At 43.6% G+C, this 26,638-nt stretch overlaps 1 protein-coding gene across 1 annotated transcript in view; it reads right to left on the reverse strand.

Moving 5' to 3' along the window:
- Positions 1 to 26,638, reverse strand: part of ANO4 (anoctamin 4) — a 307,889-nt gene that overhangs the window by 116,778 nt on the left and 164,473 nt on the right. Inside the window, 2 exon segments of the mRNA XM_043491471.1 lie at positions 14,754 to 14,885; positions 23,616 to 23,660. Coding sequence (XP_043347406.1) covers positions 14,754 to 14,885; positions 23,616 to 23,660 — 177 coding nt within the window.

Below are 26,638 nucleotides of genomic sequence, written 5' to 3' on the forward strand. Positions count from 1 at the left end.
TACACTGTGCAACAGGAGTGGAGGAGATATGGCTGCTATTCCAAGCCATAGGCTGAAGTGGCACCTGCACCTGGCTTTTTGCAAGTGGAGTGAATTTCATCCATTTTGAACACTCAGCGAACCTTTCCCTCTGCCACCAACTAAAACCACCTACAAGCAGAAACAAGTTGGCCAAATATTACTCTTGGGGGCACCCACAACTCCCATTGAAAATAATGGGAGAGTCTATTCACTTGTGAGGGCAGAATTTGTCCCTGATAAACATACGGTTTTGTATAAGTACTTTAGCAAATTTACTTGAGTTGACTTGCTAGACACAGTGTGAAAATTCATCCGGCACACCTTAGCACTGAAAAACAAATAACTAAGTTACCATAACATTTCTAAGATGACAGCTTTCCATTCCTCGCTCCCCAATAAATGCTCGTTTCTCTGTTCCTAAAATGGCACTTGAGGATCTGTCAGGTGTGAAACCTGCATGTTAAATTCACTTTAACTTGTAACTTTTTCTCTTTCATTAAAAAAACAAACAAACTGATGACAGATTTAATGGTGAAAGGCTGATAACACTGGCAGCTGAAGCTATGCCAATCTGATATGGAAGCGTATGTTTATTAGCATGCCATACGATATTCTGGTTGAATGTTAATTCAGCTTTGGTCTGCTTCCTAGGACAGGCCATTGCTGACCGCAGAATGTGTCATTATCAATGTTGTATATATATATATATATATATATAAGAATTACTATGAAGAGTTAGGCATGAGACCACTACACATAATAGTATTTCGAGATGAAAGAGAAATAATTAATTCTCTTACTGACCAATCCCTGATACTTCATGAATGCTTTTTTTTTTCTGGTGAAATTTATAAAGAACATTTGAAAAAAAGCCAATGGAACAAATCTCCTGATTCTGTTCTCACAATGGTATAAACAGGAGTAGCTCTTGAAGTCAATGGAGTTGCACATAGTGCTTAAAGTGGTCTGAAAAAAGCATGTGTGGGGGGATGTCTATCATCCCCTGTCAAGGTTTCTTCCCCACTCTGAACTCTAGGGTACAGATGTGGGGACCTGCATGAAAGACCCCCTAAGCCTATTTTTACCAACTTAGGTTAAAACTTCTCCAAGGTACAAACTTTTACCTTTTGTCCTTGAACCTTTATGCTGCCACCACCAAAGTGTCTAACAAAAACAACAGGAGAAGTGCCCACTTGGAAACATCTCCTCCTGCAAAAATATCCCCCCAAGAACTACCCCTTTCCTGGGGAAGGCTTGATAAAAATCCTCACCAATTTGCATAGGGGAACACAGACCCAAACCCTTGGATCTTAAGAACAATGAAAAAGCAATCAGGTTCTTAAAAGAGAATTTTAATTAAAGAAAAAGTAAAAGAAAAACCTCTGTAAAATCAGGAAGGGAAATACCTTACAGAGTAGTCAGATTCAAAACATGGAGAATCCCTCCAGGCAAAACCTTAAGTTACAAAAAGACACAAATACAGGAATATACATCCCATTCAGCACAGCTTATTTTATCAGCCATTTAAACAAAACAGAATCTAACGCATATCTAACTTGATTGCTTACTTGCTTGATTGCTAACTTGATTGCTACAGGAGTTCTGACCTGTATTCCTGCTCTGGTCCCGGCAAAAGCATCACACAGACAGAGAGGACCCTTTATTTCCCCCCACCCTCCAGCTTTGAAAGTATCTTGTCTCCTCATTGGTCATTTTGGTCAGGTGCCAGTGTGGTTATCTTAGCTTCTTAACCCTTTACAGGTGAAAGGGTTTTTCCTCTGGCCAGGAGGGATTTAAAGGTGTTTACCCTTCCCTTTATATTTATGACATCCCCAAATCTGCCAGTCCCCCTGACCAGCAATTAATTTTGCCCCTCAACTCCCCAAATCTATTTTTCTCCTTCCTTCTCAGCTAAACAGTAAATATTCATGGATTCATAGATTCCAAGGCCAGAAGGGACCATTATGATTGTCTAGTCTGACCTCCTCTATAACACAGTCCATAGAACTTCCTCCAAATACTTTCTAGAACACATCTTTTAGAAAAACATCCAATCTCAATTTAAAAATGGTCACTGATGGAGAATCCACCTGGCCCCTGGGTAAATTGCTCCAGTATACTACATAATTAATTTAAGGAGTCATTTGACTCAAGCAAACTAAAACTAAGAAAGTGGTTTATGGGTAAAGTACACCAACAATTGTAGTTCTAGTGCTCAAATTTGAAATTGTGTAAGTAACTTTTGGATTGGGTTTCCTGTGAAAGGTGGGTAATGATCTACATAGTTTAAAAGTGAACTGAAATGCTTCTTTAAAAAAATGCTAGATATTCTAAATACAGAATGCGTCCACTAAAAAAATATAAACTAATGCATTTTACAAGGAAACTGTACATCTTTTTAACTGAAGATACGAGTTCAGGGTTCCATGTCTCTTCTGCAGCAGCTGATGATGCCAATGACCTCAATGTCAAGAGCTACTAGTACAGGGATTGACAACCTTCGGCACGCAGCCCATCAGGGAAAGCCACTGGCCAGCCGGGACGGTTTGTTTACCTGCAGCGTCTGCAGATTTGGCTGATCACAGCTCCCACTGGCTGCGGTTCACCGTCTCAAGCCAATGGGGGCTGCAGGAACCGGTGCGGGCTGAGGGATGTGCTGGCCGCCCTTCCCACAGCCCCCATTGGCCTGGAACCGTGAACCATGGCCAGTGGGAGCTGCGATCGGCCGAACCTGCAGACGCTGCAGCTAAACAAACTGTCCTGGCCCACCAGCAGCTTTCCCTGGTGGGCCGCGGGCCAAAGATTGCCGATCCCTGTACTAGTACATTCGCTTCACTGTTTACACTGCTTTAGATGTTAATTATGTCATCAGTTTTAGCACCGACATCACAGATTCTGGAGCTCAGGTCTTGGCAGATAAGTAAATCAGCCAAAAGTAAACAAAGTAATATTTTTATCTCTTGGGCATCACCAATGAGCTCCCTGCCCCAGAAAATGTATAGTTTAGGTGCCACACAAGACTTAGCAGGTAAATGAAATAGAGCAATAGGCAGGGATGGGTTGGGAGGATGACAGCAATAAAACAGGGATTAGCGGAACAGCAGAAGTCTTAGTTAGGCAAGTGGTGAGCTAAGACTTCCACTTTTTTGCTAAACTCTGTTTTATTATTACTTCCCACTCCCAGCCCATTTGTCTGTTTTGTTCTTCTGTGCATGCTTGCATTCCAACTGACACTTCTGCTTGCACAAAAATGAACCTTGCCCCGCCCCTTCTCTGAGACTCCACCCCCTGCTCACTCCATCCCCCCTCCCTCTATTGCTCACTCTCTCCACCGTCACTCACTCTCTCATTTTCACTGGGCCAACTTAGGGGGGTTGGGGTGTGGGAGGGAGTGAGGACTCCGGGGTCAGGCCAGAAATGAGGAGTTCAGAGTAAGGGAGGAGGCTCCAGGCTGAGGCAGTGGGTTGAAATGCAAGAAGGGGTGAGGGATCTAGCTGGGGTGCAGGGTGGAGCCAGGGATGAGAGACTGGGGTACAGGAGGGGGCTCTGGGGTGGAGCTGAGGGGTTCAGAGTATAGGAGGGAGCTCTGGGCTGAAGCAGGGTGTTGGGGGGTGGGGCCAGAAATGAGAGTTTCATGGTGTGGGAGGGGGTTCCAGGCTGGGACCGAGGGGTTTGGAGGGCAGAAGGATGATCAGGGCTGGGGCAGAGGGTTGGGACAAACGGGGGACTGAGGGCTCCAGCTGAGGGTGCAAGTGCTCTGGGCTGGGAATGAGGGGTTCAGAGGATGGGAGGGGGATCAGGGATGGGACAGGGGGTTGTGACATCGGGGGGGGAGGGCTCCAGCTGGGGGTGCGGGTTCTCTGGTGGGGCTGGGGATGAGGGGTTTGGAGGGTGCTCCTGGTCAGGATCGAGGGGTTTGAATGGCAGGAGGAGGATCAGGGCTGGGGCAAGGGGTTGGGGCGTGGGAAGGATTCAGGGGTGCAGGTCCAGGCGGCGCTTACCTCAAGCAGCTTACCTCCAGCTCCTATGCATAGGTGCAGCCAGGGGCTCTGTGCGCTGTCCTGTCCGTAGGCACCACCCCTGCAGCTCCCATTGGCCATGGTTCCTAGCCAATAGGAGCTGCAAAGATGGTGCTTGGGGTGGGGGCAGCATGTGGAGCCCCTGGCTGCCCCTATGTGTAGGAGCTGGAGGGAGGACATGCTGCTGCTTCCAGGAGCTGCTCAGAATCAGGGCAGGCAGGGAGCCTGCCTTATCACCACTACACCGCTGACCGGATTGTTAACGGTCTGGTCAGCGGTGCTGACCTGAGCCACCAGGGTCCTTTTCGACCAGGCATTCCGGTTGAAAACCCGGACACCTAGCAACCCTAGACTGACACCTAGAACGTAAGTTCTCTGGAGCTGGAACTGTCTTTGCCCTTATGGTTCCCGACAAATCCTAGGTGCTACCATAATGATACCCAGAGAAGCCTTAGCACTATGCTAAACAAAATACTTCCTAGCCTGTAAGCCAGCTAGTGCTGGGACAGCTCTCAGTAAGGAGTGCAACCCCATAGGTACAACATCAGTGAATGGTCCTTAAGGTAGAAAGGAGAGGTTTCAAAACACTCAGTCTGGAATCTGACACATTCTTTTCTTTACCCAGTGTATCAATTTCACCTCCACACATCTCCAGCCTCCAGTGCAGCCGGTCAGTGCTGTGAGAGACTCCAACACATTGCCAAACAACACGTTGCCAATGCAAACACAGGAAGTGCTTTGCTAGATCATGCGCTAAAGTATTGGCCAGTGCATAGCTATATATGTGTGAGCTAAGTAAGGGTTTGTCTACCTGGGGAAATTTTTCTGGCATAATTATACCAGTATAATTATAGCCCTCTAGTTACACCACTATAACTCCCCATGTGGACACTTATTCTGGCATAATTATTCCAATACATTTCCCCATGTAGACTTGACCTAAATCCAGGAAAATCTCCAAATACAGCATATTGTGAGAAGCACTTTCTAGTATTATACCAAGTGATTTTTCATCTGAGGGCATCACTTACTCGATTGTATACACAATTCCTTGGTTTTTCATTTACGCTACTAAAGTACTTCCTTTCAGCTTTACACTTCCAATTGGTAAACACTTGTTTTCTACAGCCAATGAGAAAGTTATTTAAAAGCACCTAAAAAAACCCCTGTTCATAGATTCATAGATACTAAGGTCAGAAGGGACCATTCTGATCATCTAGTCTGACCTCCTGCACAGTGCAGGCCACAGAATCTCACCCACCCACTCCTATGAAAAACCTCACCGATGTCTGAGCTATTGAAGTCCTTAAATCATGGTTTAAAGACTTCAAGGAGCAGAGAAGCCTCCCTCAATTCAACCATGCCCCATGCTACAGAGGAAGGCGAAAAACCTCCAGGGCTCTCCAATCTGCCCTGGAGGAAAATTCCTTCCCGACCCCAAATATGGCAATCAGCTAAACCCTGAGCATATGGGCAAGATTCACCAGCCACATACTACAGAAAATTCTTTCCTGGATAACTCAGATCTCATCCATCTAATATCCCATCTAAGGGGATTTGGCCTATTTACCCTGAATATTTAAAGATCAATTACTTACCAAAATCCCATTATCCCATTATACCATCTCCTCCATAAACTTATCAAGTAGAATCTTAAAACCAGATAGATCTTTTGCCCCCACTGCTTCCCTTGGAAGGCTATTCCAAAACTTCACTCCTCTGATGGTTAAAAACCTTCGTCTGATTTCAAGTCTAAACTTCCTGGTGGCCAGTTTATACCCATTTGTTCTTGTGTCCACATTGGTGCTGAGCTGAAATAATTCCTCTCCCTCTCCTGTATTTATCCCTCTGATATATTTATAGAGAGCAATCATATCTCCCCTCAACCTTCTTTTAGTTAGGCTAAACAAGCCAAGCTCCTTAAGTCTCCTTTCATAAGACAAGTTTTCCATTCCTCGGATCATCCTAGTAGCCCTTCTCTGTACCTGCTCTAGCTTGAATTCATCCTTTTTAAACATGGGAGACCAGAACTGCACACAGTATTCTGGTGAGGTCTCACCAGTGCCTTGTATAACGGTACTAAAACCTCCTTATCCCAACTGGAAATGCCTCTCCTGATGCATCCCAAAACCGCATTAGCTTTTTTCACAGCCATATCACATTGGCAGCTCATAGTCATCCTATGATCAACCAATACTCCAAGGTCCTTCTCCTCTTCCGTTACTTCTAATTGATGCGTCCCCAATTTATAACTAAAATTCTTGTTATTAATCCCTAAATGCATAACCTTACACTTCTCACTATTAAATTTCATCCTATTACTATTACTCCAGTTTACAAGGTCATCCAGATCCTCCTGTATAATATCCCGATCCTTCTCCGAATTGGCAATACCTCCCAGCTTTGTATCGTCTGCAAACTTTATTAGCACACTCCCACTTTTTGTGCCAAGGTCAGTAATAAAAAGATTAAATAAGATTGGTCCCAAAACCGATCCCTGAGGAACTCCAATGGTAACTTCCCTCCAACCTGACAGTTCACCTTTCAGTAGGACCCGTTTAAGTCTCCCCTTTAACCAATTCCTTATCCACCTTTTGATGTTCATACTGATCCCCATCTTCTCCAATTTAACTAATAATTCCCCATGTGGCACGGTATCAAATGCCTTACTGAAATCTAGGTAAATTAGATCCATTGCATTTCCTTTATCTAAAAAAATCTGTTACCTTTTCAAAAAAGGAGATTAGGTTGGTTTGGCACGATCTACCTTTTGTAAAACCATGTTGTATTTTGTCCCATTTACCACTGACTTCAATGTCCTTAACTAATTTCTCCTTCAAAATTTTTTCCAGGACCTTGTATACTACAGATGTCAAACTAACTGGCCTGTAGTTACTCGGATCACTTTTTTTTTCCTTTCTTAAAAATAGGAACTATATTAGCAATTCTCCAATCATTCGGTACTATTCCTGAGTTTACAGATTCATTAAAAATTCTTGCTAATGGGCTTGCAATTTCAGGTGCCAATTCCTTTAATATTCTTGGATGAAGATTATCTGGGCCCCCCGATTTAGTCCCATTAAGCTGTTTCAGTTTCGCTTCTACCTCAGATATGGTAATATCTACCTCTATATCCTCATTCCATTTGTCATGCTACCATTATCCCTAAGATCCTCTTTAGCCTTATTAAAGACTGAGGCAAAGTATTTGTTTAGATATTGGGCCATGCCTGGATTATCTTTAACCTCCACTCCATCCTCAGTGTTAAGCGGCCCCACTTCTTCTTTCTTAGTTTTCTTCTTATTTATATGGCTATAGAACCTTTTACTATTGGTTTTAATTCCCTTTGCAAGGTCCAACTCTACTCGACTTTTAGCCTCTCTCACTTTATCCCTACATCTTCTGACCTCAATTAGGTAGCTTTCCTTGCTGATCCCTCCCATCTTCTACTCCCTGTATGCTTTCTGCTTCTTCTTAATCACCTCTCTAAGATGCTTGCTCATCCAGCTTGGTCTACAACTCCTTCCTATGAATTTTTTCCCCTTTCTTGGGATACAGGCTTCCGATAGCTTCTGCAGCTTTGATTTAAAGTAATCCCAGGCCTCTTCTACTTTTAGATCCATAAGTTCTTCAGTCCAATCCGCTTCCCTAACTAATTTCCTTAATTTTTGAAAGTCAGCCCTTTTGAAATCAAAAACCTTAGTTGCAGATTTATTTTTGTTAATCCTTCCATTTAGTTTGAACTGAATTAGCTCATGATCACTTGAGCCAAGATTGTCCCCTACAACCATTTCTTCTACGAGGTCCTCGCTACTCACCAAAATTAAATCTAAAATGGCATCCCCTCTAGTCGGTTCAGCAACTACTTGATGAAGGAATCCATCAGCTATCGCATTTAGGAAAATCTGAGCCCTATTATTATTACTAGCTCTGGTCCTCCAGTCTATATCTGGGAAGTTAAAGTCTCCCATGATCACGCAGTTTCCATTAGTATTTACTTTATTAAAGACATTAAAAAGGGCTCTATCCATATCCAAATTAGATCCCGGAGGTCTATAGCACACCCCAAGCACTATCGTAGGAGAGGCTTTACTAGTTTTCTTCCCCAATGTAATTTTTGCCCACACGGACTCTGTCTTATCCATTGCATCGCTTCTTATTTCTTTACATTCTACCTCATCATTGATATACAATGCTACTCCACCACCTTTACCTTTATTTCTGTCTTTCCTAAACAGCACATACCCTTCAATACCTGTAGTCCAGTCATGACTACTATTCCACCATGTTTCTGTTATCCCTATAATATCTGGTTTCACTTCCTGCACCAGTAGCTCTAGTTCCTCCATTTTGTTACCTAGGCTCCTCGCATTGGTGTATAAACATCTTAATTTTTGCTGTTTGGCCTCGCTTACATTTTGTACCCTATTAGGCACAGTCATTCTACAGCCAGTATAACCTATTAGACTAGTATCCACACCGGCCTCGCTCCTTATATACATTCTCCTACCCACAGCTGTATCCTTTCTTACTTCGTCTTCTTCCCTCTCAATGCTAAAATCTGGCGTGGAGATTTCCTGGACATCTCCCATCCATCTCCCCCTAATTCCTAGTTTAAAGCTCTCTTTATCAGTTGTGCCAGCCTCGATCCTAGAAGTCTATTTCCTTCCCTACTCAGATGAAGTCCATCCCGAGAGAACTGTCCTCTGTCCGTGAACGCCTCCCAGTGGCCATACATCTCAAAGCCCTCCTTATAGCACCACTGCCTAAGCCATCTGTTGACAGTCATCATCTTGTCAAACCTTTGTTGCCCTTCTCTAGGAACAGGAAGGATCCCGCTAAAGATCACCTGAGCCTCAATTTCCTTAAGCGTCTTCCCCAGCCTAGCATAGTCTCCCTTAATGCTTTCCAGCGAGAATCTAGCCGTATCATTTGTTCCCACATGAAGGATAATTAGGGGATTCTTTCCAGCTCCCTTTAGGATCCTTTTCAACCTCAGGTCTACATCCCGTATCTTAGCACCCGGAAGACAGCACACCCTTCTATTCTCTGTTCACCTATGTCAAGGTTCCTTCCCCACTCTGAACTCTAGGATACAAATGTGGGGACCTGCATGAAAACCTCCTAAGCTTACTTTTACCAGCTTAGGTTAAAACTTCCCCAAGATATGGTGGGAGTCTGCTATAGACCACCGGACCAGGGGGATGAGGTGGATGAGGCTTTCTTCCGGCAACTCACGGAAGCTACTAGATCGCATGCCCTGATTCTCATGGGTGACTTTAATTTTCCTGATATCTGCTGGGAGAGCAATACAGCGGTGCATAGACAATCCAGGAAGTTTTTGGAAAGCGTAGGGGACAATTTCCTGGTGCAAGTGCTAGGGGAGCCAACTAGGGGGAGCGCTTTTCTTGACCTGCTGCTCACAAACCGGGTAGAATTAGTGGGGGAAGCAAAAGTGGATGGGAATCTGGGAGGCAGTGACCATGAGTTGGTTGAGTTCAGGATCCTGACGCAGGGAAGAAAGGTAAGCAGCAGGATACGGACCCTGGACTTCAGGAAAGCAGACTTTGACTCCCTCAGGGAACAGATGGCCAGGATCCCCTGGGGGACTAACATGAAAGGGAAGGGAGTCCAGGAGAGCTGGCTGTATTTCAAGGAATCCCTGTTGAGGTTACAGGGACAAACCATCCCGATGAGTCGAAAGAATAGTAAATATGGCAGGCGACCAGCTTGGCTTAATGGTGAAATCCTAGCGGATCTTAAACATAAAAAAGAAGCTTACAAGAAGTGGAAGGTTGGACATATGACCAGGGAAGAGTATAAAAATATTGCTCGGGCATGTAGGAAAGATATCAGGAGGGCCAAATCGCACCTGGAGCTGCAGCTAGCAAGAGATGTCAAGAGTAACAAGAAGGGTTTCTTCAGGTATGTTGGCAACAAGAAGAAAGCCAAGGAAAGTGTGGGCCCCTTACTGAATGAGGGAGGCAAGCTAGTGACAGAGGATGTGGAAAAAGCTAATGTACTCAATGCTTTTTTTGCTTCTGTTTTCACTAACAAGGTCAGCTCCCAGACTGCTGTGCTGGGCAACACAAAATGGGGAAGAGATGGCCAGCCCTCTGTAGAGATAGAGGTGGTTAGGGACTATTTAGAAAAGCTGGACGTGCACAAGTCCATGGGGCCGGACGAATTGCATCCGAGAGTGCTGAAGGAATTGGCGGCTGTGATTGCAGAGCCCTTGGCCATTATCTTTGAAAACTCGTGGCGAACGGGGGAAGTCCCGGATGACTGGAAAAAGGCTAATGTAGTGCCCATCTTTAAAAAAGGGAAGAAGGAGGATCCTGGGAACTACAGGCCAGTCAGCCTCACCTCAGTCCCTGGAAAAATCATGGAGCAGGTCCTCAAAGAATCAATCCTGAAGCACTTAGAGGAGAGGAAAGTGATGAGGAACAGTCAGCATGGATTCACCAAGGGAAGGTCATGCCTGACTAATCTAATCGCCTTTTATGATGAGATTACTGGTTCTGTGGATGAAGGGAAAGCAGTGGATGTATTGTTTCTTGACTTTAGCAAAGCTTTTGACACGGTCTCCCACAGCATTCTTGTCAGCAAGTTAAGGAAATATGGGCTGGATGAATGCACTATAAGGTGGGTAGAAAGCTGGCTAGATTGTCGGGCTCAACGGGTAGTGATCAATGGCTCCATGTCTAGTTGGCAGCCGGTGTCAAGTGGAGTGCCCCAGGGGTCGGTCCTGGGGCCCGTTTTGTTCAATATCTTCATAAATGATCTGGAGGATGGTGTGGATTGCACTCTCAGCAAATTTGCGGATGATACTAAACTGGGAGGAGTGGTAGATACGCTGGAGGGGAGGGATAGGATACAGAAGGACCTAGACAAATTGGAGGATTGGGCCAAAAGAAATCTAATGAGGTTCAATAAGGATAAGTGCAGGGTCCTGCACTTAGGATGGAAGAATCCAATGCACCGCTACAGACTAGGGACCGAATGGCTCGGCAGCAGTTCTGCGGAAAAGGACCTAGGGGTGACAGTGGACGAGAAGCTGGATATGAGTCAGCAGTGTGCCCTTGTTGCCAAGAAGGCCAATGGCATTTTGGGATGTATAAGTAGGGGCATAGCGAGCAGATCGAGGGACGTGATCGTTCCCCTCTATTCGACACTGGTGAGGCCTCATCTGGAGTACTGTGTCCAGTTTTGGGCCCCACACTACAGGAAGGATGTGGATAAATTGGAAAGAGTACAACGAAGGGCAACGAAAATGATTAGGGGTCTAGAGCACATGACTTATGAGGAGAGGCTGAGGGAGCTGGGATTGTTTAGTCTGCAGAAGAGAAGAATGAGGGGGGATTTGATAGCTGCTTTCAACTACCTGAAAGGGGGTTTCAAAGAGGATGGCTCTAGACTGTTCTCAATGGTAGCAGATGACAGAACGAGGAGTAATGGTCTCAAGTTGCAATGGGGGAGGTTTAGATTGGATATTAGGAAAAACTTTTTCACTAAGAGGGTGGTGAAACACTGGAATGCGTTACCTAGGGAGGTGGTAGAATCTCCTTCCTTAGAGGTTTTTAAGGTCAGGCTTGACAAAGCCCTGGCTGGGATGATTTAACTGGGACTTGGTCCTGCTTTGAGCAGGGGGTTGGACTAGATGACCTTCTGGGGTCCCTTCCAACCCTGATATTCTATGATTCTATGATTCTATACAAACTATTTTACCTTTTGCCCTTGGACTTCCACTGCCACCACCAAACGTTTGACTGGATTTACTGGGAAAGCGTTGTTTGGAAACTTCTTTCCCCCAAAAATCCTCACCAAAACCTTGCACCCCCCTGCCTGGGGAAGGCTTGATAAAAATCCTCACCAATTTGCATAGGTGAACACAGACCCAAACCCTTGGATCTTAAGAACAATGAAAAAAGCATTCAGTTTCTTACCAAAAGAATTTTAATAGAAGAAACAGTAAAAAGAATCACCTCTGTAAAATCAGGATGGTAAATACCTTACAGGGTAATTAGATTCAAAACGTTGAGAATCCCTCTAGGCAAAACCTTAAGTTATAAAAAGACACAAAGACAGGAATATCCATTCTATTCAGCACAGCTTATTTTCTCAGCCATTTAAAGAAATCATAATCTAACGCATATCTAGCTAGATTACTTACTAAATTCTAAGACTCCATTCCTGTTCTCTCCCCAGCAAAAGCATCACACAGACAGACCCAGACCCTTTGTTTCTCCCCCCTCCAGCTTTGAAAGTATCTTGTCTCCTCATTGGTCATTTTGGTCAGGTGCCAGCGAGGTTATCCCAGCTTCTTAACGCTTTATAGGTGCAAGGGTTTTTCCTCTGGTCAGGAGGGATTTTAAAGGTGTTTACCCTTCCCTTTATATTTATGACAACCTACATGGGATGAAATTCCCAGAACAATTAAAAAGCCAACACACATTTTACTAACAGAATATTTAATAGCAACTGATTCTGTTTCAGAAGGTGTTTAATGAGGGGGATCAACTGGAACAACAAAGAGGATAGGAAATGGGGGAGTGCAAGGATCATGTCAGGTCACAGCATGCACAGGGGAAAGGAGTGCAGGCTGCCTCAGTATTATATCTGTAACAACATTAAAAAAAAAGAAGATTAAATAAAGAGCAAGGGGAAAAACAAAGTCAGATCTACTGGAAAAAAGCTTCAAAGAGCACAAAGATATAAATGAGGTGCCAAGCAACAATAAGCATGTTAATGAACCTAAAACTGTATTTAATCAAATGCACAAATTAGGAACTCAGACATGAGCAAGGCTGCTGTCAGGAAAGAAAGAATGTTCTTGCCTATACTCCAAATCTCTTCTCTCTCTGGCCTCTTAAAAAACTTTCTTGTGGACCCTGAATTCAAGCAAAATTACTACTAATGTAAGAACTACTTCTAAAGGTCCATATTTCCTGGTTTTCATTCTTGTTGGAATTCTACTGGATCACTCCATGTATTCCTCGTCTTTCAGGACATGTTGCAATGCCAGCTTTTTGCCCAGGTGTCTGAAGAGGTTGGGGTCTGACTGTGGTCATTGCTTATGGGGTAGAGGTTTGGTGGAGAAAGTCCTGCTTGTTGATTTCTGTTAGGAGTGGAGTTTTATTAAAGTTTCCCAGGGGGCTTGCTGCTGCTTTTATTTTTTGTTGTATTGTTATTTTTAATCATGCAAAAGGCATCCAGTGTAGCAGATGGATCTATTTTATACATCGATATACATCTTAATTAATAGTATAGTCAGAGTGAGGTGTTTAGCAAAGACAGCTAGGTCAGGTGTCACTCTGCCACAGGAACCCCTAGAATCAGATTATGCAGGCTCTTAGTCTTAGATTCGTCAGCATTATAAAATTCAACGTGGCATCTAAAAATCAACCTGGATTCTTTCCTTCTTATACATCAGTCTACAGGCCAACCTATGCCCCGAGAGGCATCTGTGCAATACTATGGCTTTTCATACATGTGCACAAGTAGAACTGACTGGCCCTGAAACTGGAATTTAGCAAACAATTCTTTTGATGGTGCACAATGAAAACAAAGAAAACTCCACTCTCTTCCAGAGCTGTGTTTGTAGTGCTGACAGGAATAAAAAGCAATACAAATGTATTTTGGTCACTGATGTAAGCAGATCTGTCTTTGAGTATGTACAGGGCATAGATCTGCTGTGTAAGAAGGTGCCATAATCTACATGGTCTCTTTTCAGAGCACAGCTGCACTTTACCCTTTATTTAGCATTAAGTAAACAGAAGAAAAGGGTTGTTGTGTTTCCTATGCAGGCTCAGTTACTATAGTCTCTAACAGATATATTTTTGGTACTCACTGAATAGGTATAGAAAATAAGTCTGTGCCTAATTCCTAGTGACTTTCAATGGGAGTTGGGTGCTTTTGTAAATCCTACCAGGCATCTACCTGCATCTTTAGGCACCTAAATACCTTTATAAATCTGCCCTAGATGTTATTATGGGAACTGTCATGAGTAGTCAGTTACTTACATAGGGGCCTGATTGAAAGCCCACTGAAATCAAGGGGAACATTTCCATTGATTTCCATGGAGTTTGGATTGGATGTTAACACTCAGGGCTTGTCTACATGAACACTTAGTTTGCAGCAAACTGGGGTATAAATCTACCCCGCACTAGCTTGCAGTGTTCACATAGACCCTGCTGCCACACACTACAAGTTCCCGGACTGTGGGGCTATTTAATTGCGGTGTAGACATTCCAGCCAGGGCTGCAGCCCGAGCTCTGGGACCTTCCCACCTTACAGAGTCCTAGAGCCCAGATTTCGGCCAAGCCCAAGAGTCTACACTGTAATTAAACAGCCCTGCAGCACAAGTCCTGCGAGCCCAAGTCAGCTGGCACAAGTTAGCTGCAGGTGTCTAATTGCAGTGCAAACATACCCTTAGTGAACAATAGCAGGGACCACAGGGACACGTAGTGCACAGGACATCAATGCAGGGTAGATTTATACCCCAGCTTGCCTCAAACTAAGTGTTTGTTTAGACAAGCCCTCCAAAATGTAGATAGACTTCTTGCTATTTCAGTGATCTGCGTGGACTCTCATGATATGGCAAGAAACTACACAGATCTATTTCTAAATATATATACTGAGCTTTGGTTTTGTCAGGATTAATCTGGTAGTATAATTTTGCCTTGCATTTAAACTAAATCATAAAATACTCACTGATGGATCCTTTGCTGACTGAAAGGGGCAGTATAGCAGTCATTCTCCTCCAGATCTGGCAGTGTCTCCTTGTCCAGTCTCATAGGTTTTCTAGGTAACCATCCTCGAAACCTGCAGATTTGTCTCTCAATCCTGCAGTACACAAAAGGTAAAATCAAATGAGACAGAGAACAAGCAGTGCCTGGCTTATCCATTACATTATAATCAGCTAAAGAGAGATTTTACTTACAACTCCCCACCACCACACACAAATAAAACTTCAGAATTAATGGTTACTAAGCAGCCAAATATGACATTTTTGAGCCAAAGTGTGCTCAGATTATGAATAACCAGAATTTGGTAGAGCAGCGTCTTCTTATTTGCGTCAGCAGAATTTATAGTACATGACTCTGCAAATCGTAACAAAGCTCAGTAAACTCTTGGCAACTCTCTAAACTTTCATTTCCTGGCTTTTCAGAAAGCTTAATCTATATGTGGGAATTGACTGACATTCTACACTCAGGACAAGTAAACATTAGAATTGCAGAGATCAGAACAGAAAGCTTTGGCAACAGAACCCCAGGAAAATAAATAATTTTTATTGCTATTTACCACAGACTCATATCACATAGGGGGCTATCAAAACAAACCACTTCATTAATTTGTTTCAACTGCAACGTCTTGAGGTACTGCACACTTTATCAAATCACACTACTCAAAGCGCATGGTTTGAGAGCTGACAGCAAAGCCAGTTCTCGCATTTAATAATCTCACTTCAGCAGGTGAAAACAAACAGAGACCAAGCAGGTAAAGAAGGCCAGGTTTATCTGCCATGCACTCGTTCAAAGATACACACAGTTACCAAGGGAAGGAGAAGAATTATAGATGATTGGGGGTAACATTCTAAATCAAAACCAACTCCAAACAAAAATGCTACAGAGAAAACACAGATGAGAAATTTGCTTTGCAAAACGTATTTTGCTTCTCAAGAGCACTTAACACCTTAGCATCTGCACTATTACTTCCTGTGTGTAAAAGACATGGGCCCCAATCCTGCAAAGACTTACTCACATGCTTAGTTTTAAGCATGTGAATAATCCTATTTATGGAACTATTTGTATACTTAAAGTTAAGTATTGGGTAAGTCTTTGCTAGATCGGGGCAGAGGGCCTGATCGAACACCATCTGAAGTCAACGGGAGTCCTTCCATTTGTTTCAGTGACTGTTGAGTGAAGCCCAGAGTCTGGAAATTTATCTGCCTCTTCTCCTCCAATCAAAAATCAGCTAAATAGCTCCACAACCCAAACAAATGTTATTGAGATTTCTCTGATGTCATCTCTGGTTAGAAGGGTTTCAGATATTCCTACTGAAGTAGTTGAGAGTGTGAGAAAATTACTTCAAATTCCCATTCAGAATAGAAAAAAATAGCAACTTTCATCCTCGGCTCCTCAATTCTGAAACTGGAGTCACTTTTGTGTCTTCTCTAAAGGTAGGTAAGTACTACAAACCGTTATTCACAAACACTGGATCGAATTTTTAAACACATTTACTCTGCCTGTGTTTGTGTGTCTTGCATGTTCTCTTTCTGTGAGTATTCTAGTGCACGAGTTTACCATTAGGACTGCTTGCCAGAACAGGAAATTTTAAGTGAACATAGAAGAATAGTCAGAGAATATAAATTTTAAATTCTTAAATCGGGCATGTTTGCACTGAAAGCTTCTACAATGGATCTGGAAGGTATAATTTCCAGCTGGAGCAGACACACCTACATTAGCTCTGACAGAGCTAGCCCACTATAAATAAAGGTGTAGCTGCAGCAGCGAGAGCAGCAGGATGGGCGAGCCACCCAACTACGTACCTTTGGTCTCAGATGGACTCGGACTTCCAGCAACAAGCCCATACCGCCCCTCGCACTTCCGTGGCTATGCTTCTATTTGTAGTGTTCTAGCTTGATCAGAGCTAACATAGATATGTCAGCTCAAGCTGGAATTTATACCTTAGGCATACCCTAAGAACTACACTCATCCAATTAGGATACAGTAACAATACCATGTGATCAGCTAAAATGATGAATCTCAGATACTCAAACCAATACTAGCAGTGACTAGTTCATGAACAATACACAGGCAGTGTTTAATTTGTAACAAAGGAGGTGCCAAGTTGGGTGGGCAGAGACTGGTGGCTGCTGGCCAGGGGCCAAGCTCTGAAGGCAGCACCACTGACAGCAGCAGTGCAGAAGTAAGGGTGGCATGATATGATATTGCCACCCTTGCTTCTGTGCTGCTGCTGGCAGCGGCACTGCCTTCAGAGCTGGGTGGCCAGAAAGCGGCAGCTGCTGGCCAGGAGCCCAGAGGTGCTGGGGCTATGAACTGCCAAGCCTAGAGTAGGCGGGGGTCAGCCTCAGCAAGCCCCAGCACAAATTAAGCTCTGACCACAGGCTGAAATATGTTCATCTAAAACATTCATTGAATAATCTTGAACAAACAAATCAATATGGGGAAACTGAGATCTGTTTAGATGCAATTTTCAAAATGGGAAAAAGGGATAAATTAAATATTTGAATTGATTTTGAAAATAACTTCCCCAGCTTTAGTGCCCACTAAGTTTTAGCAGACAAGTTTATCATTATTAATTGTTCTTCTAAATTAATAGGGTTTGCTGCGCGGATAGCACTTTTATTCCAAGCCATCCTCACCCTTACTTAAGGTGACCAGCATTTTTACTTGCTGACCCAGGACAGAAGTGGAGAAGTATCTGAGTCTTAAACAGGAGTTTGTCAGGGATTTTTCAGGGGATGTGTTATTTTTCTGTAACCCCCTCCTCCCCAGTGGGGGTACGTTGGCACCACACCGCCAAGAAATAGGATTAGAGTTGCAGGAGCTATATCTACTGTGGCAGCACAGAGTCTCCACACAGAAGGCCTTAGACTTCACGCACATTGTTTGCAAGGTCAGAGGGGTATCCCAAGATGATAGCAGGGAAGTTTTCCCTCACAGGATTTAATCTCCTTTGACCTGCAGCTTTTCCTGCAGGGGAAAACCAGACCCAATATTACTACATTTTATGTTAGTTTAATGACAATGTGGGGTGCGAAGAGTAGGACAACACAAATGTCTTCAAACATCCAGTTTCATGCTTATAAATTGAGTAAAATCATCTGGATTTTCAAGAGTATTAGAAAGCTCATTAATCTGCAGTCCTCTCCCCATTCATCTTGTAAGACAATGTGCACATTCGAGATATGTCTGCTGCAGCTTTATCTCAGCACACACAGGGCTTACAATAAATTATTCATGTTGACTTCACACTGAGCACGTTTGGAATTTGATTGATTTGTCATTCATAAGGTTCCAATTCCTTGGCATGCTCAGTGGACTCATTCCTTCCCTGACGACACAGAGCTCTCAAGGGGATGCATGCTCCAACAGGTCTAGAATATATTGCCACTCTCTCTCCTCTGATAATCAAAAGGATCAGACTCTTAGAAGATGCCTTCATACTGCTTTAGCATGGCCACCAGCCACTAATGCAGGATTTTACTTCACGCTGTTTGCTTGCTCTCTCACTCACTCAAAAAAGCAGGGAGAGGCAAAGGGTTGACACCAACAAACACTGCCCTTCACTCAACACTCAGACAAGAAGAGTTAAAAATGTGCTGTGTTTCATTGCTTCTTTGAGGCTAATCTATGGCTCATTAGCGTTACACAAATCAACCGGGTAGCTCTCACTACATATCATATGGAACAATAGGTGATACTGAGAAAATACAACATAGTAATAATCCTTTCCCAAAATGGGGTATCGAGGATCTGGAAAGATTCTGAGGGCATGGCTATACTAGAGTTGGAAGGTATAAATTCCTGCTGAAGCAAACATACCCACACTAGCTCAGAGCTAGTGTGCTAAAAATAGAAGTGTAGCTGTGGCAGTATGAGCCGCAGAAGGGGCCAGCCATCCCAAATATGGTTCTGTTCAAGACCATAGGTACATATTCAAGGTGGATAGACTATCCTGCCACTCACATCACTGAAGCTACACTTCTGGTTTTAGTGCAGCTAGTGCAGGTATATCTACTTATGCTGGAATTTACATTTTCCAGCTCTAGTGTAGACATACCGTGAAACAGTGGAAAACTGAAAATTTAAAATGATACATAACATTAGATCAGTTTTTAGAGGTAGAGAGGTAAGATATGCAATGGATACACTCCAGCTGAGACTAGCTGCTAGCATGACCAGAGAAAGCTTCTTTTTGACATATCTGTCATTGGCAGGGAAATGGACTGGATGACATAATACAGCAGAACTTTGGACATTTTTAATTTCTAGGATTCTTCACTAGGAATCACTGTTCACTATGGCTTAAGCTTCAGATGTGGGAACATGCAAGAGTAGAAGTCCATTTAGGCCCCGATTCAGCAAGGACTTCAGCAAGTGATTAACTTTAAGTATGTGCTTAAGTGCTTTGCTGAATTGAGCCCTAAGTGGATAGAATTTGGAAAACAGAGAAGCACACACAGCCACCTACACAGAAATAATTCATTCTAGCTAGTTATGTGTGGATTACTGTGCCTTTTAGAGCAATATAAACCATAATGAAAAAAAGGCAGGGAAAAAAATCACATAAGAAAAATTAACTGATGTCCCTCTCCTGAGCTACTTTCTCAAAAACATTGCAGGACTTACAGGTGACCATCTAAAGGCTCAGTGACTTAGTTCAGCTAGCATTTCAAAGTTCAGATCCTTTCCCAAATTTATCCCAACCTCTCTTGTGACTCTCCATTTCCGGTCCTCACAAAACTCCCTCTTGGCCAAAACAGATACTTATTACTCCAACCTCCTGGAAGAGGAAAATGGGCTGTCTGGTCTCCTCCCCACCAAAGGAATGATCTTTGGGTAAGGAATATGGAGGATGACAGGAGGTGTGCAGATCTATGTTGGGATCCCCTCATTGGGATCCTGTCACAGTGTGAGCTGTGCCTGTAAGGGCTTAAAGAAAAGGAGTATTTGTGGCACCTGAGAGACTAACAAATTTATTTGAGCATAAGCTTTCGTGAGCTACAGCTCACTTCATCGGATGCATTCAGTGGAAAATACAGTGAGGAGATGATTTATATACACAGAGAACATGAAACTATGGGTGTTATCATACACACTGTTAGGAGAGTGATCACTTAAGATGAGCTATTACCAGCAAGGGGGGGGGGAGAAAAGGAAGAAAACCTTCAAGCTGTGGCCTGTACCTGAGTCATGTGACCAAGGATCACATGACAGCTGCTTGAAGGTGGGACCTCCTATAAGAGGTTCATAGAGTGAGGGAGACCTGCAGGGAGTATAGGAAGTTTCTTCTGACATAGAGCAAGAATGGTGGCAGGTTGCCAGGGAGCTTGCTAGGATTCAGACCCAGCTCCTAGAAGGAAGGCTGTGAGATACCCTGCGCCAAGGACAGAAGGACTGAAACCCCTTGGGGGGCTGCAGAGAACCCTATAGGTACGGGATAAAGGATTGCTAGGGCAGCACCTAAAAGGAGGGCTGTGGAGAACCCTACACCAAGGATGTAAGTGATGCAGTTACTGGAAGGAGGGCTGTAGAGAATTCTGCCAACTAGGAGAGGAATCGTTTAAATCTAGTAGAGCCACAGATACTTTATGTTTCTTTGGGCTTGTCAAAGAAATTCAAACAAAACACGTTCTCATTGGGTTTTGGGAGTTTTGTCAAATTCAAAAATTTCTGTAGGCAAAGATTGATTTTTGGTGAAATGTTCCATTAGGAAAATCAAAATGTTTCATTTTGGGTTGACATTAATCTCAGTGTTTGTCCGAGTTGCTACAGTGCTTCATGGGAGTTGTAGTTCCAGATCTTTCATGCCCTTGTCTTCCCCTATAGGGCTATATTTCTCATGATGCACTGCAGTTTCTCCCTGTGGCTGGCCACCATGGTGCCACATGGGACTCCCATGATGTTAATGATGTCGACAAACTCAATAAAAAAGAGTAGATTTAGAGTTTCCAAATCAAAATTTTTGGAACTTTTTGTTCCAAGAAATATCAACACTTTTTAATTTCAATTCTGAATGAAAACAAATGGACAAAAATATTGGAATTTTTTGTGGTACAGAAATTCCATTTCTTAAAAATCAGCTCTAAAGTTTATTTCATGTTATGGTAATAAAACAGACAATCAGAGGGAGAACGTTATTTAAAATGCCTGGGTGCACCTGCCTTTGTCTGAGTGGGAAACTGAGGGCTGGGTGACTGTTGTGCCATGCTGCAGGGTGGCCTGCACTAGACTGCACCCCGAAACACGTCCTTTATCAAAATTGCCCAAACTTCAAAAAAGCTTTGGGTTTAGCTCAAGAAATGGACAAACGTTCAAGTCATTTCTCATTTTAACTGAACCTGTCCCCATTGCCTCATACTGGATTTGTATATTAGCGTTCTTCAGAACCGGAAATAAAGCTGAACACTTTGTTATTTGTGCTTGTTTTTCTCCAGGATTTTTTGTTTGGTTTGTATTTTTGTCTCAAGGAACTATTTATAGGGCTGAAATAATACAAGGTCTAGATTTAGCCAGGTATTTTCGTCATCCAGGAACTTAAACACTATAAAATATCAGATCACTCATTATACTGGGCTCAAATGGCACACTGACTCATTAAGCAAGCAAATGGAAACACAAAATTGAATATGAATACATACATACTTACATACATACATGCACACACGAAACCTATGCATGCTCCTTCCATGTGTGCCATTATTTTGGTCAAACCAACCATGTGCCTTTAATTACAATCCAAATCAACTCAGTGCCATTCAGTTGTGAAGATTGGGGTGGCAGGAGAGAGACTCAGTAGTGACTCCATTCAAGCACTGCACCAGTTGTGGATCAGGAATGATTTTACATTCAGTGCAAGTGGTCACGAAACACTAACTCTTTCCGTCTGGCCAAAAAACAATGTGTTGCTTCAGGTATGCAATATCTGCCCACTTTCTACAGTGTAGGTGTCAGGGAATGACGACTTTTATAGCACTTTGTGGCTGAATTCATCCCTGGGCTGATATAACTCCACTAGTACCCTCATACTTGATATTGCCTTAGAAAAGTCATTTACCTTCTGAGATTCTAAAGTTACCAAACCCTACAGCACTTATTTAGGAGATGGGGAAGTAACAAGCTTTAGGATTCACTGTATTTTTCTGTCCACCAAGGAAATGATTTGTATTCCATGGAGAGATCATATACCATTTATCAGTGAAACCATGTGTTTACTATAATATTAAAACAATGCTGATACCCTCATACCATCAGCAGGGAATAATGGAATTTAATATCATAATAAAGTAAAAAGATTGATTTTTTAATACATTCCAAATAAACTTGTCAATCTACAGTAAATTATCTTTACCTGTAAAATATCTACCTTCTATCAAATCTGCAGTGTGAAGCACCCATCACTCTCAAGCAGAAGTTTTCACAAGTGCCCAGTGTTGGCCTAACTCTGCTCCCCTGGAAGTCTGTAACAAGTTGGTTTGCCCATGGGCTGGAGACCCCGGGGCTAATCCAGCCCTGATTAATCACAAAGCCTGGGTGGAATCAGGTGATCCCTGGGTAAAAGGCAGCAGGAAGCTGCAGGGGATGGGGGGAGGAGTTGGGAGAATGACCGAGATTGCAAGAAGCAGGAGGAAGCTCTCTAAATTGGGAGACCTGGGAGACACCCTGCCCAAGAAGCAGGGGAGAGACTGAGCCTCAGTGAGGAAGGGGCTGTGCCCATCTGAAACAGGGGTGAAGACCGAGTCAGTTTGTGTTTTGTTCCGAAAGAGTTTGTGTTGGACTACTGGGCGAGGGACACTGAACTGGATTTGGGGACCTGGAGGGACGGGACGACTGTGTGCACCAGACAGCTCCCTGGGGTCCCTTCTGGGGTTTCTTTGAACTACTTTGTGAACTCTGACTTCTTAAAGGGCCCTGAATAGATGGGCCAGCAATGGAGGCAGGCTGCTGTACAGTGACCTCTGTCCATTAGGGGGTGCTCAAGAGGCAATAAGCAGCCATACCACTACAAAATCAATGGGAGTGTCACTATTAACTTCCAGGAGAGAAGAGTATGACCAGTGCTGAGCACTTTTGAAAATCCCACCATCATGCAGGCACTAAATCCCAGCATACAGACCGAGCCTTGCCAAGCTGGTACATTTCTCCGATATTTTTTGAAACATTTTTGCTTAGTTGGCCAAGGAAATGCTTAAGTCAAACAAAAAGGGTGAAAATTGTGAAGACTGAAAACCTATGATTATTTTACAAGTTAGATACAAAGCATGCATCAAACATGTCTTTAATGCATTTGGCAATTGGGCAGAAGTGCTTCAAGGCAGAGATCTTGGGAAAGATTAATTTCTCATGTTACTGAATGGATTTCAATGCAGTTACACCAGAGATTAATATGGTTCATTGTCTATTACTCTAAAGCACTATGCACACTGATAGAACAATAAATAAATAACACTGATATTACCATCAGAGGGAAAGGGTGTATTGCTGAAAGGGAATAAAAAATAACAGATTCTAATGATATTAGCTTCCCAAAATTCCTTACTGAGCTACATGGGAAGAGAAATAGCTGCAATTGTTGTCCTGAAAAAGCTTCTTCCATTTTGAAAGATTCCACCAGTTTGAGATTCCCTATACTTAAAATGGGAAAAACTGGTAAAACTGATAATCTCTCTCAAATGGTAGAAACCTTGAAAGTGCAAACACTGTATTTGCAGGAATGGTAGGCTTGAATGTACATTAATAACTCTCCTTAGAACTTGAACCTTCCCAAGAGTTTGACTATCAACTCTGATCTGCCAAAGAAATACACCAGCTTGAGTGATTTACCAACCTGTTCATGAACTTGTGCCGGCGGTGCAGGTAATAAATTTTTCTCCTGGAAGAACAGCAAAAATGAAGCCAGTCGAGAAGAAAACCCATCGTCAGTTACAGTATGAACTAGCAAGGAAGGAAATTGAAGATAGAAGCCTGTAAGAGGTGGAGGAAGAGACTAAAAAGAGAGATTAACAGAACTGTCAAAGGAGCCCAAGACAAATTCTGACACTGTTTGAATTGCAGGAAAGTAATTGTTTTTGTCATTACTTTTTTCTTTTTGCTGTTTATAATGCCTGGAGGACAGGGATTCAGAGGCATTTTGGTTTCAAAGGATTCAGCTCATGGATGTCTGCTCTTTACAAGGCAAATACAAATGTGAATAAATTAAACTGTATGCTTTTAACATCAATAATTTAATCATTAAATATAGCATTGGATAAATTACATGTTGTTTAAATAGGGGAATGTTTAAAAATCCAGGAAAGTGGAAACCAAAGCCTGACACTAAACTATACCATCATACATGCAGTATTTATCAGGACAAATGCTGGGTCTCTGGGAAGTAATCTCCCCCTGCCCCAAACAGATGAACATGTAGACTGCAGAAGCAAAATTAGTATGTGGTTGGCACATGCCCCATGTGCAACCCACTTCTCCCACCCCTCATATCAGGCATACCTAACTCCTATTGTGAACAGAATAAGCTGTGTGTAGGGGCAGGGGTGGAGGAGGGATACATGCATAGGGGTCAGTGAGGAGTCAGGAGTGCACAAGTATAAGCATTCTGACCACACCCGCTCACTCCTATGACCCAACCCCAGGTTGCCCCTTCCTGGCTCTTGTCACAGAAAGCCTGCAGAGCAACATCCCTATCAGTTCCAGTTGGAGCCAGAATGGGGTGTCCAGGTTTCGCCCCGTTCTCCTGCTGCTGGTCGTTGTTCTCTTGGTATTCTCCTGTCCACAGTGCCTGCCAGAATTTGGACCACTGCCTTCAGCATCTTAAAACATTTCAAAAATTTGAGGGCAGTTCAGACGTGGGTGTCTTAATCTTCTTTACAGCAAGATTTGGATGTCTTATTGAACTCCAGTCTCCTGCTCCTTAGTTTGACTTTGTCATCCACTGGAAGTCATTGTTAACCCAAGGCAGATTCTATGTATTCTGAAATGTTCCATCATTTAATGCTGATCTATACCAGTTCTGGAAAACGAAGGGTTCATACCACACAGCTCATTCTGCATATTTGGACATATTTTAAAATACCATGGCAATATCCATTAGGGCCTTAGAAGCAATTATGTTTGGCAAGTTTTTAAAATAAAAGCTGTATTGCTGTTTAAAACAATAGAGGTATGAAAATTAGTTATCAATTTCAGTTACTTCCAGCATTTAGAATTTAAATAATGTAAGATATTTTGCAGATCATTAAAGCCCAGATCGTGGAGTAGATTTTCAAAAGCACTCCATGCTGACCTAACACTATCCCTAGTCAGGCCGCTGAAAGCGATTCCAGGCCCCGGGGCAGAACAGTCAATGGGCCCCCATGCGCACACAAGCCACGCCAGCGTGGATGCGGTCCGCCTGACATTTGAGCGGTGCTGTGCTTGCGCTGGCTGGTGCCCAGCGAGCTGCCGGCTGCACTGCTGGGCGCACTCTTCCAGCATGGTCAGGGCTTCTACATGCCCGCTGGTAGGGTTGCCAACTGCCTAATCACGCAAACCCAAAGACCCTTGCCCTGCCCCCTGCCCGGCCTCTTCCCTGAGACCATGCCCATGTTCCACTCCTTCTCTAATGCACCTCCCCCTGCTCACTCCATCTCCCCCCCCCCCCGTCGCTCACTTTCCCCCACCCTCACTCACTTTCCCCAGGCTGGGACAGGGAGTTTGGATGTGGGAGGGGGTGCAGAGTGTGGCTCTGGGAGGGAGTTTGGGTGCAGGCTCTAGGCTGGGGCAGGGGGTTGGGCTGCAAGAGGGGGCCAGAGGGTTGGTACTTACTTTTGGCGGCTCCCAAAAGCGACCAGCACACCCCTCTGGCAGGCTCCTAGGCAGGGGGCCCAGAGGTCTCCGTGTGCTGCTGCCCACAGGCACTGCTCCCGCAGCTCCCATTGGCCGCAGTTCCCGGCCAATGGGAGCTACAGAGCTAGTGCTCAGGGCAGGGGCAGCACGCGGAGACCCTCTCTCCAGGGGCTGCAGTGACGTGCCGGCTGCTTCCGGGAGCGGTGCGGAGCGAGGGTGGGCAGGAAGCCTGTCTTAGCCCCGCTGTGCTCCCAGCAGTGGCTGGGGGCCCCCAGCCCTTTTAAATCTCCCAGGCCCCTGCGCAATTGCCCCCTTTTAAACACACCTGCCTCTGGTGATGTCAATGTTAATTCCCCCACTGAATTCAGTGGCAGCAAAGTTAGGCCAATACTGAGTGCTTTTGAAAATGCTGCCTTGTCTGGTCTAAATCTTCAGAAATTTCTACCAACGTTGGGTCCCCCGCTTGAGACACAAAAGGCCTAGTTTGCCAAAGTGCTGAGACTTAAGTTATCAGGAACTACAAGTGCTCAGGAGCTCTGAAAATCAGGGCGCAGGTGTCTCAGATTAGGCACCGAAAACAAAAAACAAGGCAGAAATGTTGGCCTTCGTGTTTACAATCTAAACAGTTAAGTTACTGTTAAAATATTGGGTATAAAACATTTAACGAAAAACTTTGTCTAATATATATTTTTGCAGTAACATTGCAGTGACTTCATATTATAGATTACTGGCATAATACTTTCAATGGCTGTGCAAAGAAGGAAGCCATGGACAGATAGCACATCAAAGAACCACTGAATATCATTTTTAGTTTTTAAATATAAGCTAAATGCATGTTGAAACTGTTGTCTATTGAAAATGGTGACTTCTGGTAAGCAAGCCAGATCAGGAAGGCCTGGGTTTTCTACCCAAAATTTTACTTTTGCTGGATCATGCTCTCATCTGACAAACAAGAGCTGTTACAGTTTATTTGGCCAAATTCATCCCACTGTTATGCCAATGAAATCAGTGGAGTTACATTGAGAG

Source organism: Dermochelys coriacea, chromosome 1 (assembly GCF_009764565.3).
Source record: "Dermochelys coriacea isolate rDerCor1 chromosome 1, rDerCor1.pri.v4, whole genome shotgun sequence".
Classification (NCBI taxonomy): domain Eukaryota; kingdom Metazoa; phylum Chordata; order Testudines; family Dermochelyidae; genus Dermochelys; species Dermochelys coriacea.